The sequence below is a fragment of the Chiroxiphia lanceolata genome, chromosome 4 (assembly GCF_009829145.1).
Source record: "Chiroxiphia lanceolata isolate bChiLan1 chromosome 4, bChiLan1.pri, whole genome shotgun sequence".
Taxonomy (NCBI): Eukaryota; Metazoa; Chordata; class Aves; order Passeriformes; family Pipridae; genus Chiroxiphia; species Chiroxiphia lanceolata.
In genome coordinates, this window is record NC_045640.1 from 41,503,685 (window position 1) to 41,521,680 (window position 17,996).

The 17,996-nt window shown below is 35.8% G+C and overlaps 1 protein-coding gene across 7 annotated transcripts in view; it reads left to right on the forward strand.

Annotated features, from left to right (window-relative positions):
- MARCHF1 (membrane associated ring-CH-type finger 1) overlaps positions 1-17,996 on the forward strand; it is a 228,733-nt gene that overhangs the window by 177,228 nt on the left and 33,509 nt on the right. For 5 of the 7 annotated variants that reach the window (XM_032686030.1, XM_032686035.1, XM_032686031.1 and 2 more), the window contains 3 exons: positions 2,875-2,925; positions 15,576-15,655; positions 15,926-16,663. In XM_032686030.1, the coding sequence (XP_032541921.1) occupies positions 2,875-2,925; positions 15,576-15,655; positions 15,926-16,663 (869 nt within the window). The remainder of the gene's footprint in view (positions 1-2,874; positions 2,926-15,575; positions 15,656-15,925; positions 16,664-17,996) is intronic. The other 2 variants (XM_032686037.1, XM_032686036.1) reach the window with 1 other exon arrangement.

Sequence of the window (17,996 nt, forward strand, 5' to 3'; positions counted from 1 at the left end):
GACAATGCTCTCAGGCACATGGTGTGATTCTTGGGGTGTCCAACACAGGACCAGGAGCTGGACTCAATGATCCTGATTGAACCCTTCCAACTCTGCAAATTCTGTGATTCTTTGAATCTATGAAAACTTTTAAAATGTAAATTAGTATTGAATGTGTGCAAAAGAATCCTATTATCAATGTTTAGCAAGCTTGTAGGAAAAGCATTCTTCAATAAAGATAGTTTCTCTTCACTTACAGATATAACAAAAATCAATTACTCCTAACAATGTGAGTACTTTGTAAAGATAAATCATTAAATAGAAGCACAGATATTCTTTAAGGATACATTTCAAAAGTGGTTCTGCCATAACTTCTGTATTTTGTTCTTTCTTTGTGTGAATAGTCATGCAAGTTCAGTGGGAACTTCAATAAAGAATTCTGTCTGATGTACGGTTCTTTAGTGCCACATTTTGTGTTCTATTCCTGTGCTTGTCAGGATAAATCTCCACGAAATACCTGAACCTAGTAATGACAATTAAATTTATTTATTTGGTTTTCTAAAAGCTGTAGGGCCAGCACTCTTTCTATTTAGACTGTTTAATGTATGAACTAGTACTTTGCAGAGTGTGGATGCTGGGCGTTTTCAGTTAGACAGTCAGAAGCTCGTAACTCAAGTGAAGGAGATAATGTGCCAGAGAGAAGAATGAATTATGTAAAAAGCCTCAAGAGCTCTATTCAAGAGACAGATTTTGAAAATTAGTCTTGAATGACGGAATGGTAAAGGAAGTTGGAGTTCCGGAGTTCACTACACTGGCAGAAAATACAATGTATTTTTTTAGTCCAAGTGATGGGGGTGAAGGCTGCATGCTTTTAGCAGGGAGCTTCTCAACTGTGATCCCTGTTCATAATTTTGAACCACAAAATGGGAATTAATTTCATGGGTCCATAACTTCTATTATTTTGAGGTCAAAACAGAGTTCCTCTGAACATTGTATCCAGAATATCCAGGCTGTATTTCCTATGGTTATAAATGCAGACATTCAAAACTGTATATAATGTTGTTGAGAAAGGATAAGCAATTACCAGAGCTATAGTGGATAATATGTCATAGGATTAACATTTGAATCATAGGATACTGCAAGTCAGAAAGGATCATCTACTCCACTTCCCTGTTCAGAATGGGGGCAAACTAAAGGGCAAAGTGTAATAAATGAATGCATAACTTGAAGAAGTCATTTTTTTAACATTGGTCTTAAAAAAAAGATGAGACTGACAAACAAACCTGAAGGTGGTTGAGTCCTGAGAATTAGCTGCTATGATAGAATAAAATGGAGAGGACTGTGTGGTCAGAGAGTTCAGTGATGCTAGATTTTGAGGGCAAGAGTCTACTTAGTGCTAGTGAAGACAGAGTAGAAAGAGTTCAGTGTATTAATATTTGCAGTGCAAAAAAAATTATGGCATGAGAGATGCAATAAAAACATAAGCTACCTACAGTCTGAAGCAAGTGAGATGTGTAGGTATATGGAACAACAAGTAGTTTTAAAATTATTTTTTCATATAGGTGTGCTTACTGGAGTTAAGATCAAAGCAGCTTTTTTAATACAAAAATGACAAATAAAAGTGCTTTCTTCTAAATGTTTGCTGACAAATTGCCTAAGGGGTTTTTTTGGTCATTTTTGCAATCTCAAAGCTGTTCTGTGCTACAAATTATTTGGAATATGCTAATTCCTAGACTAGACATGAGCCTTTTGTAGCTGGAAGCTCCTATATTTTTCTTAGCTCTTTACACTCAAGTTGAGGGGAGATGGGTCATAGTCAAGTTGAAAGCCTTTTGTGGACATGTATGCATGAAATTATTAATGTATGTGTTTGCCTGCCACAGTGATGCATGAATTGCAAATTACGCTACAGAGGTGAAAGCTTTACTTTGGGTTTTGATCCCCTGTTCCCCTAAGTAGGTTATCTAACAAACCTACACACATGATATCTAGTTCAATTCCTTCTAGGTAAAAATCAGTCTTGTTGACATGAATATTTCACCTGACTGTTTGAACCTACATTCTCAGTGCTGAGAAAAATACTTTCTTGACCTCCTTAAGATACATGCATTTACCAAGGGGATGGGCCCTGTTTCTGAAATATTTTACCTTTTTTGTGCAAATTAAGCTGAATCTATTGTGAGAAAAGTGTAAATACTGAACAAATTTTTAAACCACTGCTTCATTCCTTCCTTTGGATTACTAGAAAAATTAAAAAAACCCAGAAAACAGCATGTGCTGTAGAAATGTAGCTCTTCAACATACACTTTATTAATGGATTTCAGCCTATGGTGTTTGATTGTATGTATGTGTTGTTTACAAGGCTGAGAGGGGATGGAGGAGTAGGTGTTAAATTGAACTACATCTCTGCCTGGTTACAATTTATTGTTCTCAGAACAAATCTGGCCACGAAGTAATCTAGTACAGTTAATTTTGTTGAGAGGATGAATTCAACTTTTTAAGCAGGAATGTGTCCAGTGTGACTAGGAGGTTTTTATTAGTTGTCCTGAAACATTCCTTTTCATACCTAAGTACCAGTTTTCGTGAGAAGCTGTGATGATACATTGATCTTTCATTCAAAATTTGTTTTTTTTTTTTTTTTAAAAACTGCAAAACAAACCAACAGTAGTTACATGCTAGCATTAATTTCTTACAGAAATTTCTTTCAACTTTTACTCATGTAATTTGAAAGAATATTGTAGTGGTTTATTTGTTGAGCTGTCTTTCATTGTACAGTCAGTAGCCAAACGGAAGAAAACTAGAGGAAGAGAAACTCTCTGCAGTCACAATCACAAAAACAATTATGTAGTATCCAAATGACATAACTTTTTTTCATCTTTTAATTTTGTTTTCCAGAATGATAAATCCCCAGGCCGTTCCACAAGTCGATCAAGTAATATTTCAAAGGTATGTGGAATCTATTTCCTTTGCAGAGAATTTAAAGAAAACTAAATTATCAAATATACAGTACTTTAATCCGCTTAACTATATATTCATTATATAATATTTTCATTATAAAAATCAGATTTTAAATTTTTGTTGCTGAACATTATGCTTACCATGTAAACTTCATCATAAAGTATAAATGTACAATTAGTTTTTACAGTAATATGTGTAATAATAATAAGCAAATAACAAATGCAGTTTTTTCACCTGCTTTCCACAAGAGTTTAATGTTACATTAACACTTTGGCTTATGATGGAATTACTGCTTGATTTTTCTCCCCCTGCCCTACCCAAATCATAACAGCTGTAATGTGTAAAGCTATGTATCTGTCATCATTTTGGACTGAATTCTGAATTGCTTTTACAGGGATTTGTGGTTCACTGAAGCCAGGACTTTACATCTAGATACTTTTTGGTTTCTAGGAAATGAAGAAGGGAAACTTTAGGAAAGGCAAAATGTGATTTATACTGGAGTTCTTTGGTTTTAACCCACTTTTTTCTGTATTTTTGGTTCAGATGTGGCTGAAATCTATGCCAAAAAGCCAGGATATACAGGAGGTAAAAGATAAAAACTCAATAACTGTTTGCATCCAAGCCTAAATATCTATCATGTATTATATTTGTATCTAAAGATTTAATATTTTTCATTCAGTGCAAGCACAGTATCTTTAAAACTCTTCCCTACAATATTTTTGTCTGTGGGGTACACACTGTAAAACTCTTTTGTTCTTGGAGCCATAAAACCAAAAAACCGAACTGTGATTTTAATTAAAAATACTAGTTCTATGTTAGGTTCTGCTCTTTTACATTAAGAAGAGAATAAAAAAAAAGTCAGGGAAAAAGATGTAGAATGTGGTATATTCTACAGCCTGTTATAGAATATGGCTAAATCTCTTTTCAGACTCACTGTCTATTATTAAAAATTATGTAGTTATAGAATTAAAAGCTTGATCACAGTGAATTGTATTTATTATTTTTTTAGGAGTTTTGAATGTATGTCTGTAATTACTGTAAGTCTGTATTGACTTGCTATTACTTTTTCTCCTTTTTTAAAGTCAGATTTGTGGGTTACACTGTGACAAATCATAGATATAATCACTGACATGAGAAACATGGCAGTGAGTAGTATTTACTTTAACATATTCTGCAATAATCAGTATAGTTGCTTATTAGAACAGGACACTTGCACTGTTTTAAGTTGCACTCTTTCAGTGTTGCACTTAACCTTTTTCTGATGTATAGCATCATTCATTGTTTTGGATCAATTTTTCTGTGTGAAGCTGCCTGCCAATGAAGCTTTTCTAATGCTGAAAGCCTTTTGATTGGAAATTCGGATTTGTTTGTTGTCCAGTGCTTTTTGTTTACCGATGCTTTTTTTGGAAAACGGGAGGTTATGTATGTGTGTATACATGGAAAAGCAAACATCTGACCTTGCAGGTTAATATTGCATGGCAGAAAGTAATAGTAACAAATACTGCACCTTAAAAAACAAAACTGAAAGTCAGGTAAACTATACGCGAAAGGCAAGAGCTGTGTTCTGTGCAGTGTTAGATCTTGCACACAGTATAAATTTCTATGGACAGAAAAATTAGAAAGTATTTATCTAAAAATATGAATTAGAGTAATTAAAACATTGTCTTTTACTGCTTTCATTTGCCTGTATGAATAAGTTAAAAAGCTTCGGAGTTACATCTGTGTGTTGTGTATTCCACCCTTGGTTGTACGTGGAACTTCTACCCCAAAGCAAAGTAAACGTTCCAAGATATCACTGGATTTTGTACCAACCTATTTTTGAAATTAGGTATAGCAAAGATTCTGCAAATACAAATTCATATTTCATAATTCTCTTAAGTTGTTTATTCAGAGGGGACACCTGAGGTTTGCAGTGTATGTTTGGGCAATCTTGCATGCTAGGTACATTAACTCTGCATTTTGTGCTATTACAAATTGAACGGAATTGTTGAACATTGAATATGTCTTATCTAGACATAATGAGAAGGAATAGCTTTGATTTGTTTGTTTTTCACCAGATGCTAGTTAGTATTTACCTATTCAATCTAGAGATTTTAAAACTAAACATTCCCTAGAGGAGTGGGGTATGTGTGTGGAAATCAACACTTCAGTTTTACTGTTCGCTTTTACTGTCCATTGAGAGTGCAGAAATTCAGCATGTTGCAAAGATTTTCTTACCTTGCATATAATTTTAACTACTTTAGGCAAATGAAAGGACAAACCTTAAAGTATTTAGATATGATTTCAATATGAAATTATTTGTAATAGATGTTTCTAAGTAAAAGCAGTGTCTGTCCAATATGTTTCTGAACATGTGCTATTATAAAATCAAGCTAACTAGAGTATTTAAAAATTATTTTCATGTAACTATAAAATTGGGTAGCTCTAGTTGTGAAAGTTAATTTTTTTTTAGTGTGTATAATGGAGTATTTCATCAATTTGGCAGGAGTATGGCAAAATGCTGCTCTTCCATTTGGTTAACTTGACTCGGTGCTTAATCAATTATAGTGGAAACTAAATGTAGGAGACCTATAGCTATATGCCTGTGGCCCTGCTGTGCCATGCCTACACCACTGTGGGCTCTGCTTTTTTCACATGGGAGACAAAGGAGGGAGAAAGAGCATTTGCTCAAACGGATTGCTGATCCACATTTGTGTTCTCTTTCACCTATTGCAGTGAAATATTCCATTAGTGGGGTAACTTCTGAATTAATTGCAGGTATTTGGAAGTAATGGTGCATTAATTTCTACTATCATTCTTCTGTACTGTACTCACTTCTGTCTACTTGTTTCCTGGTACTCCTGACTGACAGTGAGCTGTGGCTGTCTTCCCACCTGGGAATTCATACATTCACCCCTGTCTTTTATTTATTTATATCAATAAAACTGCCCTGCAACTCCAAACCAACTGCTTCAGTTGGTTTTCCAAGGAGAGACAATTAGGAAAACGTATTAGTGTTTGATTTTTGCTGCATTTCTGTTAATAACCTAGATTTTTCCTGTACAATCAATAAGTCAATAAGCAGGTCTTCTTGCTTTCTGCCTTGCTAGCATTGGGATCATAAGAGATCATATTTTGGACTGACCGGTATTTCACACTACCTTGTATTGACAAAGTGTAGCAATAATTACTAATTATGGCTTTCAAAACCTGTCTACTGTAATACACATGAAGAAAAACATAGAATTATTGGAAATGAACCAGCCTTACTGGTTTTAAGTTATTATTTTTTTCAGCATTAGACATTTTTTCCTACTCATTTCCTGTTGTGCTGGTAGAAGATCCAACTTTATTCTTCTTTGTAACAGATAGTCTTGTGCAGCGTTCTGGATTTCAGAATTGAAATTTTTCTACCTACATGTGTTTAAAATCTTAGTAAATTAAAAATTTGACTTGGTCATTACCTGTTCACCATTGCTTAGTTCTGTGCACTGTAAATTTTTTCATTAAACTTCTTATGTCTTCAAGAGAAAAGCTTAGTCAAAGGAGGATCTGGTTGATTCATTTTTTTTCTGTTGTGGTTAACCAATGGAACAAATCTTGTGTTTGAATTACAGTCCATAGAGGTTATGCTTTATATGTGTTTCTGAGGCTGCCTGGTTATGTTAAAATGATTTCTGGAAGAAATGTTTCTAAATATTGTAATTATCCTTCTGCATGTTAATTATGATTCAAGAGCTCTATGGAGAAGGATGCTTACTCAGCAGTAAGATTGGAAATTCTCTGATGGGAACTTTGGGCTTATTTTTCAATGCAGAGAAACACAGGCTTGGAGCAAATTGCCTGATTTTTGTTTTGACTCAATTACTTCTCAAAAGCCTGGAGCAGGTGTTAGAACACTTTTTCTTTACAAGTCTCTGAAGCATCCATCTAATAAAACTCTGTTGAGTTACATCAGGAAGTGAGGTGATTGATTTGGATTATTGTGTGTGATAATATTCCCTGGTCTAATTTAGAATATGAATAACAATAGAGAAAATACAGAAGGAAAGAATTGTTTTTACAGTACGTTTATGCAAGTCCTATACTGATTTCTTGTGTCAGGTTGTGGTTCTCTCAGTGAGGTACAAACAAAAACCAAAAGGCCTGTCAAAGTAGTGCTAACTAAAGTTCAAGATGAAAAATTTATTTTCAGTGTATTAACTGTTGATTTGAGCTACTCAGTTTCCGATTCTGAAACAAATTTCACAAACTGGAGATCAAGTTCTGTAATAAGTAATATAATATTTATTCTTTTGAATTATAAATTACCATCTAATTTCTTCCATTGAAATTGAACAATCTTTCACTTGGGTTTTGATATTCTCAAATTTTTCATCCTCTCTCAGTGAATATATGAAGAGTCCTGTATTGCAGTTTGGATGATTTACACCACTTGAAGCAGAACTCACTTCTACACACTATACTTTTTTTAATGGGTATACTTGCCATCATGCCTTTGGAAGCAATACCAACAGAGAACATGTAATATCTTCTGTCTGCATTATTGCAAATGCAAGCAAAAAGTATAGGTTTTTTGGTGGAAAAAAACATAAAGGAACTTAAAGGTTCTTTTAAAATAAGTTTGTATCATGGATAGCCAGATAGAGGACTGCACTTTGATAGCCAGAAAGAGGATTGCAGCATTTCCAAGATACCTGTTGCATGACAGAATCCTAAAGAGCAATTGTGTGATCCCTTGCATTTTGCTGCAGGGGACTGCACTGCTACAGGTTGATCCATAGTTCTTATTGTTCTTTGCCAATTTCACACTAATAATAAATGAAAATTCTCTTCCAGATTGGTGGTGGGTGGGTTTTTTTCAAGGAACCAAGTAGCTCCATCCTTTCCGAGCATAGCTTCTAGATTACTGTAGTGAGTAACTCAGAAAACTTAGGGCTTTCAAAAGAGAAAACAAACCAAGTAAAAAAAAAAGTCCTTGCTCTTCTAAAGTGTAAAATTCCAGTCTTCAAAAGTACTGTTACAGTGACTAATACCAGGTATACAAAACTGGCATTAAAATATGAGTGTAAATGTTATGTTAGTCATCTAAATGATTCTTCTTGCTCATAAACAGAATCATTATTATCAAAGGTGAAGACTAACCTGGCACTTAGCTCTCATTTACTGAAAAAAACAACAGCACAAAGTAAACAAATTAGTGAAAAGATTTTATTCACCAAAACATAATTCATTTTGAAGGCAAAAAACCCCCAAACTAAAACTAGATCAAATTGCATAGTGACTGTTTCTGCACCTTTTTTCCCTCCTAGATATAAATGTTTGATTTCTACTTGTAGAGAATACTTCATGGTTTGTCCATACCATTTATGCTTTATTTACAATAAACTTAACAAAAGGTATGACTGCAGAATTTGCCTAAGTCTGCCTAAAACTTGAACTTACGAATAAAATTGCATTAAATACATGTTGGTTCCAGGGGAAAAACATTGAAAATAGTACATTTTCAATATACTCTTGGATACATTTTCTTTTTTTTGGCCTGTTTTAAACTCATGTTCTAATGAGAGGGAAAACATAAAAAAAAGTGATTTTATGTATACAAAAATATGTACAGTTATACAGATTCTGTTTTATTAAATCACAGTTCTTACCAGTCGTGTATTCTGAGTGTACCTAAATGTGCCACACTGACACATCCAGACAAAATTGCATATATGTGTGAAATGTGTTAAGAGCCACAATCTTAATGTTTTTTATACAAGCTTACTTAGTGTGTAATGCCTATATATAATTTTAGTTTCTGTGAATACATTTTGTTATCACAGAATTCAGTCCTTCTTGTGATAGCCAATATCATACAGGAGAAGTAGCTTTGATTTGTTTTCAGTAAACAGAGTATGCAAGTTGTTACATATGCTTATTGTTTATAATTATTATTATAATAATTATGGTATGTAACATACCTACTGCATCCTGGAAATCTTTACATGGCATTTATTTTTTCACCATGGCACTCAGAAGCAGATTTCATGTATTCGTCCTAGAAAGAAATTCATTTAAGCAACCTTTATTTCTACAGTGGCACAAAATGGGGGTGGGGGGGACATAGGACATTGTGCAGTTTAAGGTTTATTGAACTTCTCCTGTTTTTCATAATGATGTATTGTCAGGGTTTCACTTCTTCTGGTTTAGTCATTTCAATATTCTTTCTACAACTCTTTTGATTTGGCACATTTAGGTTTCTCTCTTCCTTTGGGCTGGAATAAATAGATATCGAATGCACACTACAATAGAGTTGTTCAAATATAATAATGATATCCTTACAAAGTGGAATTTATCCAGTTTGTCTCCTGCAAAGTCCACCAGACCAAAGGAAGAATATGGTGGGTGTGTGCACTCACATACATAGGCACTTGTGAGAGGATGGCAGAAATGTCATCTAAATGAGATCTGTTTAGTATATAGGAACATTTTGAGGCTTTTAGTCTTGCAGATAGAAGGATATGTGAAACAGGTGCCTTCTTTGGAATAGAAAGTCTAAATGGTTCTCTGAATGCTAATACTGACTACCTTTAGAACTTAAGTGCTACAAAATCTAGTGACAAAGAAGATAGACATTTTGTGCTTCACCTTTCCTGCGGGTGAATTTCCATTTAGCTCCTCCCTCCAGCACAACTGCTGATCTCATGTTCTGCAATTTTTGTGTAAAAACCAGCACATCCCTTGTTCCAATTGCCTACATCAGAGTATTTTTCCTTAAGAAGTATGAAAAATTTTCATTAAGAAAGTGATAGTGGCTATAAAGATGCATCCTTGAAGAGAATCATAGATCAAAATTATTGTGTTACTCCGATACAAAGACTTTTGCAAACTGTAATCCATCTGGTAATTCAGAGGTTCACTAGCAGTGCTTCTGTGTCTATAGAAAGAGTGGATTTTTGAGTCAAACCTGTACCTTGAAAATAAAGATTAACATAAATCAGACAGGAGACAGGAGAAAACAACTTAAGCTGATTGAATCTACAAGTCAAAGCTGTAAGTACTTTTATTGGCTTCATTTTTTAAATAATAGGATAGATTTGCTGCTTGCAATTTTGATTTTAGATTTCAGACTATTTTATGACATGATCATACGGACTTTCAAAGGGGGCTGAGTGATATTGTTCAGCAGAATCGTAAGGATATTTCTGTTTGTTCCTTTTGTGTTACTTTTCGCTTTCTTCCTTCTCTTCAGAGGCTGGTGGAAGAAGGGGAAGGAGGATAGGAGACAAAGACAAGGTTTAGGGAAGAAATGTGCAAGGAATAATTTACCCTCAGAAAATCTGTGAAAACTAATTTAACAGAAATAGAGTTACCAATTAATTTAATGGTTGCTGTAAAGCCATAAATCAGACTATATATAACAGCTTTGAGATCTGAAACACAAAGCAAGAACACAATCATAAAAAACAAATAAAGAAAAGAAAAAAACCCAAAACTATATAAACCAAAACCTAGAAACCCTCTCCCCCAAACCCATGTGCATAAGTTTCAGTTGCCATCAAGACACAGCTTGTAAGATATACCCAACTTGGGTCACCTTCACCAGGTTTTTGAACTTTTTAGACCCGAGGAATCGTCCGCGTAGAGATTCATAAAGGTGATGTGTTTTACAAAAGGTGCATGGTTTACAAAGCAAATATTTTCAGATTAAAATACACAGTCTCAGTCTCCTGCTGAGCTTATTGCCATGCAAACTGCTCTCATCTTCTAAGGTATCTGTCCCTTTGTGTGCTGATTTTTAAGTAGGATAGAGTTTCATCTCTTTAACTGTAATGGCTGGTGGGATCTGGAGGATTCTGTGATGCATCACTGCTATTAGAGCAAACTCAATAGGAGAATAAAAGCATTAGACATATTCCCTGTCTGCCCTAACACCCGTCAGTTTTCTGCAACTTTCTACTTAAGCAATGTCATAAGTTGACCAGCTTTTGGAAATGCCTCTGGCCTTCCTTATTCAGGACAGACACATCAGAGGATTCATTAGCCTTTCGGTGATATCTGTGTGGCCATTTTATATAAGCTGTCCATTACATCTGGTTTGTTATTTTAAAACTTCACTCCATTCCTATGTGCATGCTTTGCACTTGTGGAACATGTTTTTACTCAGCTTTTCTATTAGGTCAAAGTAGAGCCCTTCTCTGTTCTTAAGAAGAGCACAGCTTGACTCATGTTCTTCAACTAGTTTTAACATGCAGGGTTAAGCAATGTATGGCCTATGAGTACTCCCATTTTTTGTTATTATCTGGAAAATTCTGTCAGATCCTGAACGCCAAAATAAAGGCAGTCTTGATTTGAAATTCTTATTGTTTTCATCAGTTGAACTTCTTTCTGTCCCCTGTTTCTGTCTTTGCTGGTCTTTTAACACAGACACGTGTGTGACACCGAAGTCCCCTTGTGTCAGGTACATGATTATCATCTCACTTGTCCTGAAAACTCTGTATTTACCAGTATTCTGTTTGAAAAGCACGCTAACTCTGTATTCACCAGTATTCTGTTTGAAAAGCATGCTATCAATTCCTGTTGAACATACCGAAAATAATTATGGATGAGTCCTCTGTCATGTCTGTTAATTGAATTGCATATCCTTGACAATAGATTTCATCTAAACTGGCCAAAACAACTGAAGGTGGTGACTGGGGAATCTCTCTCTACTAACAATGTTTTTGAAATGTCAAACCTAATCAGCTGGAGTTGGCATTATCCCTCAAACCTCTTCCTTGTGTTGATGGCATAGAGAAATGAGCTGCTTTGCTTATAAATTAATTGTGAGACAGCTTTATTTTGAATTACCACATTTAATTCTGCTGCTGATATAATTTGCTATGATAAAATTAGTGCTTGTTTAGTTTTCCCTTTCCAATAAGCTCTACAATATAGCTGTCTGAAGAGGACATTCATTTAAGAAATACTATTTTTAAAAAAAATCATTATTCTGCCTGCCAAGTGGAATTGGAGTCCTTCAGGATCAATCTGATCCCTCTATTCACTAAATACAGTATCTTAAAATATTCAGTGTGCTGCACAGCAATATAGCAATGGGATAGCAATTATAGCAATAAGATCTGTCTACCCAAGACTGTTTCCAACATCTGTTGCATATATATTCCCAAAAGAGTTGGACTGATAAGACGAGAGCAGAATACCTTCAGAGTATCCTATTCATGTTTGTCGAATATGCCTTGAAGATACACAATTCTCTGTAAATACACAATCCAACTAAATGCCACGTTAGGTATCTTCACTCTGAGACTGGATTCAAGACTATAATTTTTATTTTTTTTTTCAATTAGTTTGGGATGTATAGCTTGTAGAGGAGATGGTTAAGAGTGGATATTGCCCAAAGAATTGGGGTAAGCCTGGAAGAAGTGCTGGTAGCAGAAAGCAGATGCAATTAATGCTGTCAGAACAGGGTAGGGTGAAAAAGCAGAGGGGTTTGGGGGCAAAGTCTGGACTAGGCTTCCAGCTGAGTTGAATTTTACAGGTTTTTAAAAACAGCTTGACTAGCTGTGAATTATTATATGCATGTGGCATGTGGTAGCAGGGACAGACTTGACACTAACAGGTCACTCTACTCCTATATAATTTTCAGAGATAAGACTAGATTTATTTACAAAATAAATACCTGTGAGGTACACAACCAAGGATCAGAAGATTAATATCAGAAACACTAACTTTCTTGATTTTATGAATCACTCCATCAGTTAATTTTTATTTCTACAGCATCAAACACTTTTAAGGTTCAGCTGGACAGGGTGCTGGGGCATGTTGTCTAGACTGTGCTTTTGCCAAGAAAAGTTGGACTAGGTGATCGTTGAGGTATCTTCCAACCTGGTATTCTATGATTCTGTGATTTTTACCATTAGGACCTAATTTAAAGTAGATAAAAATCAAAATTTGTATTTAAAAGTTGTAGAAGTCAATTGAATAAACTTGCTCACAGGTAAGAATCTGAATTATCTTGTGTATAACTTGGCATTTTGGAGTTTTCTTGCTTTGTTTTTGAAGACTTAAATGGTGCATTGGCATTTTGTCTGCCCAGGTGTCATGTTTGCTCCAATAGGGATTAGACAAACAAGCTAAAAGCATTCATTTTTTTAAAAAGATTTTAACATAAATTATTTTTGAAGGACATAAACTTTTCTCTGAGTTATATGCAGCTAAACATAACATCATTATGCCAGTGCAGGGGAACTAGAAAGTAAATTTGACTGAGCAGGGCTGAAACAGTCCAGATCTTCTTACAGTTCAGAGTGATATATAAGATTTAGGTAATCAAACTGGTAATGTAATTTTTATTTTAAAATAATTAGATTTCCACCTGTCTGCAGTCCCAAATAGTAAGTGTAAAAGCTTTTCAAGGAATTTGTTTTAATTTTTGGCTTGATTTCAGCCTTTTTAAGAACTGTCTAGCTGACTTCCTGCTTTAATAACTGCTCAAACTTTCTTGAACCGGTGCAGACCTACTGTATGGTTGCTGGGCCAGCTTATCCTTTCTCCTTATCCCTTCAAAGGATGCTTGTGGCAAGATGATATAAAAATAGCTTTTACAGCATGGAGATGATCTGACCACCACTTAAGATCAAGCCAAACCCCTGTAGTACAGCAATCCTGAAAGAAGCAATGCTAACAGTCCTGCAGCTGTGAGGGGAAAAAAGAAATGGGAGCTCATCATGAGAGATGAATTCACATGAGAGATGAGTCCACACTTGACTTTGGGGCTGGATTGCTTCAGCAGTCCTTCACTGGGGGTTTAGTCTGGAGGGACATTTTTTCACATGCAGCAGCAGCAGCATATAGCACAACAACATGGTTCTGGAGATGATGTCTACATACTTTCTCATTAAGTAGCTTAAGCTATGCCTAATTACATAAAACTAATCACAGAGGCTGAGGTGGAAAAAGATTATATACCCAACCATATATATACCATAGGTTTCTAATATGCATGTAAGAAAAATTCATACTCTGTCACAGTACATGTGATTGAAATGTTGCTTTTGTAGAAAAGGAGATGTGAAATACAGTTTCTCTCACTGATACTTGTCCTTTTTTTCCAGCATTAGACTGCATGGAGGAACATTAATGTTCCTCCTTGTTTCTCCAGACATTGCAAAAACATTGTGTCCATATGCTTTATCAATTTAATTTCTCAAGTTGGCTTTGTTTTTGTATCTCCAAGTTTTATTCGTGGTAGTGAAAAATTAGTAATATTGTTAGTGGGTTTTGGTGTATTTTTGTGATATTAATCAATAGGTAAAAAGGATTACTTGAATTCCAAAAGCTAGAAGATTGTTTTAATGCAAAAGCACCATTCTTAAGTCTCAGCTGGTATCCGGTCAAAAGCAAAAATGCACACAGTGGTGACTGATGTTTCCAAAAGCTGTATGCATTAAATGTAATGGATATTAAGAACCCTGGATAAAAGTGAAGTGTCAGCAGGTACTTGCTCTGTGTAATTATTTTTGGCCATATTACTAATTTTCAAACACCTTTTTGACACCACAAAAATATCTGTGAAAGTTGAGCTAAAAATAAGTTTAATTACATACTCTACATGTGACTGAATTTTATTTGCTAGTACAAGAGATTGCAATGACAGCCTTTATATCTTCGTATGATTTGTAATTTCTATTCTTGCTTACTAGTCATCCTTCCCTTGCATCTGGTACACAGTCTTGTGGGACTCTGAGCCTTGTAGTTTTTTTGTCTGCATTTGGTAGTGATGCTTACAACAGGATAGGTTTCATACTAAAAGCTAATGCCTTTAGTCAACTAAGGGAAGGTAAGAGCTTTAACAATGATTTGTGTTGAACCCTCTTCCCACAAGACTGTGTCTCATGAGGGATCCTGAAAAAACAAAATGCCTTGGATTTACATGTCCATACAGCTCTGCTGCCAGTAGATGGTGAGGCAGTTTGAAATGGTTTGCTGTTAACACCATCAAAATATGTTTTCAATGAAAGTATTGAGTAACTGAATCTGCAAGTTGTAGCAACAATCTTATGAGCAAAATTTTGCGCACTAAATATGTTTTATATCTCCTGCTGTTTGAGAATGTGATCAGTTCTGTAGAGATGCAGCCTGCACTTTGGACTTCTCAGGCTCATCAGTTTAACATTTTCAGCTATTCTCGGAGATCTGATTGCCTTGAAAACCTTTCAAAACACACTTTAATTTTCTCACTGTTTGTTCAGTCCAACATAGGTTAGCTTTGGGTTCTTCATCACTTAGCATAATACAACTGTACTTCATACCATTTTGAAAGGAATCATCATGGTTGTTTGATTGCATGAAATAAAAACAATATCCTTTCCCATCAGACATTTGCAGTAGATCAAAATGAAAATTCAAATGTTAAAAGCTGCTTCCTCAAACAATGACAAAAAGTAGTCATGAGCGAATGAGAGCTCAAACACTTCAGTCATTCTTAGTTCCACAAATAGGTTTCGCTTTTGTTCAAACTTCCTGTATTTTGTGAGCTTGTACATGTTCAACAGGGAGCTATGAACAGCAGAAACAGTTACTTTAATTTTTTTATCATGTGGCAAAGCAGTAAAATATCTGCAATGTATTTCATGGACAAAGATTCCAAACTGTCTAACTTATTTCAACAGGCAAGCAGTCCTACAACAGGAACAGCTCCCAGGAGTCAGTCACGGTTGTCTGTCTGCCCTTCCACTCAGGATATTTGTAGGTATGTACTGAGAAAAGTATACTCTAACATGGCTGATACTTGTTATTTGTTTTCATTAAATATTGTATAGCTCTTGCTTCTGCTTAACTTTATTCATAATTTACATAGACTTTAGTTTTCTTTTGATCTCTCTGGTTTTGTTTTTGCTTTTGTTCTCATGTTTTTCTATTAAAATTCATGTTCTCATTTTCATCCTTTTTTTTGTGATTTCTCTCTTTCCACCCACCCTTACCATTTCCATCCCTTTCCTTTGCTTACTGCTTTGTCTAGATCTACTACCTTGCATGACTTGTCAGAAGATGAGCTTGAACATGCAACCCCTGTCATGGTGCTGACCCCTTCTAATAGGGAGTCTGGTAAGAAACACGTAAAACGAAGGTTTAGGCGGAAAAGAGAGACTGGAGACAATGGTGAGCACACAGAAAAGCAAGGAAAGGGGAAAGACTGTAAACTGCATCCTGAGCCTCCGAGATCCAGCTGGAATGCATCTGATTCATCATCATCTTCGGATGAGAGTCAGTGGGCTCAGGCTAGGAGGAGAGCAAGAGAAAAGGCCAGACTGGCCAGGAGAGGGAGAAGAAACAATAGATCATGCAGTAACCAGGATGGGTCCTCAAGCAATAATGCTGTTGAACTTGTCACCTTGGGGACAGTGGGAAAAAAGAAACAAGAGGTATCTGACCCTGATAATCCTACTTTAAACCACCGCCGAAGGGTTCCAAGGCTTAAGGAATCACAGTCTTCAGCATCATCTCAGGAAGCAAGGATTTCCTCAAGAAAATGTGGGAAAAGCAAAGGGAAAAGCTACCACAGAGATCGTCAGCCTGCACGTTTCTTTAGACACAGTAAAGATTTGAAGGACTCCTTTGCAGAGGCAGGCTCTGGCAGTGATGCTCTGGCAGTCCCAGATAATGGAGCACCTGCTGGGGCAGGGCCCACTGTGCCTCATGCTGTTCAGAAGCCTCCAGTGTTCTATGATGACTGGTCTGATGACTTAGAAGTATGCAGGTTAGTCTCTAATAAGAAAGATTTAACATTCTTAAGACGAATTTCTCACTGCCATGTTCTGAGTGACCTTCTCTTGACTGCTTTCTGTCACTTCTTAGTAATAAACTGCTAGGTAGGCCACAGGAAATAATACAAGAACCTTTGCTACAGAAAAGTTAGCATATCTCAATCTGAAGACATACTTCTCTTACTTAAAAACAGCAATCCTACAAGGGAAACAGATGTTTTCCTTTCCTCTTATCTATCTTCTTGAAGAGGGACCCACTGTGTCTTCTGACTATTGCTGTGTTTTAAATCTTGAGCTAGAGGCAGAGAATTAAACAGAGTGCCATATAGCTCAATACAGTGGGATATGGAGCTTTTCCTTCTTAGATGATCAGTTCAAATCCAGCTTTGGTCCCTATCTGTCATTTTTCATTGACTTATATGAAATAAATTTATGGTCTTGATTCAGTGTCCTCTAAAGTTGCCATTACCCTCAGGAATCTGATGGATGATGCCTTCAAAACATCCTCTCTGGTGTGACATAATTTGTATGGCACATTGCAGTGCCAACCACCTCTACACTGTGAATGTGTAGGGGCTGTTAGGTCAGTACCCATCACAAGGATTGGAATGATACAAAAGGATGATTGGGCAGCATAAGCGTTAAAATAAGCTTTGGGAAAGGAAAAGCAACACCAAGAGTTCTCTTTAGTTCAGAAGTTCAGGCTTCTGACAGTCTGATGTCCTTGTGTGAAGCGTGCAACCAGAAGGTGAGCTTTTTACTCTGGAAATGAGAGCAAGCTAGCCACTTCTGAGCTAACATCCAAATTTGGAGTACACAGCTGGGAGGTCTTGTGTTACTTAATTTAGTGGTAAATGAAAATGCACCATCCCGTAAGTTTAACAGAACTGAAACGGGCATTTCTTTTTTTTCGTCAAAAACCTGTGAGCCAGCATTGACTCTCATCTACAAAATGTAAATCAGACTTAGTTTCTTCATATGGTAACCCAAAACTTCTCACTTTTCTCTGCTGGGAAGAAATTAGCGTGGAAATGTAAACACAGTCAGGATGAGGAAGTTCATGATACCACATCATGCAGTTTCACAGTATACTTTAACCTCGTAACACGATACAAAGATCCTAGTTCTAAAAAGAAAAAAGGTAACTTGCAGGCTTTTTTTTTTTCATAGCAGAAGTTATAAGCCATTACTAATACAGCTAGTGCTATGTGCTCCTTGTTATGCTTACCAAGAAATAAATATACATTTCCATTGTCTGACCGTTGTCTGTCATGATAATTTATGATTCTTAAGAGTAAAGACCAGCTGGTTTTGTACATGAGCTTG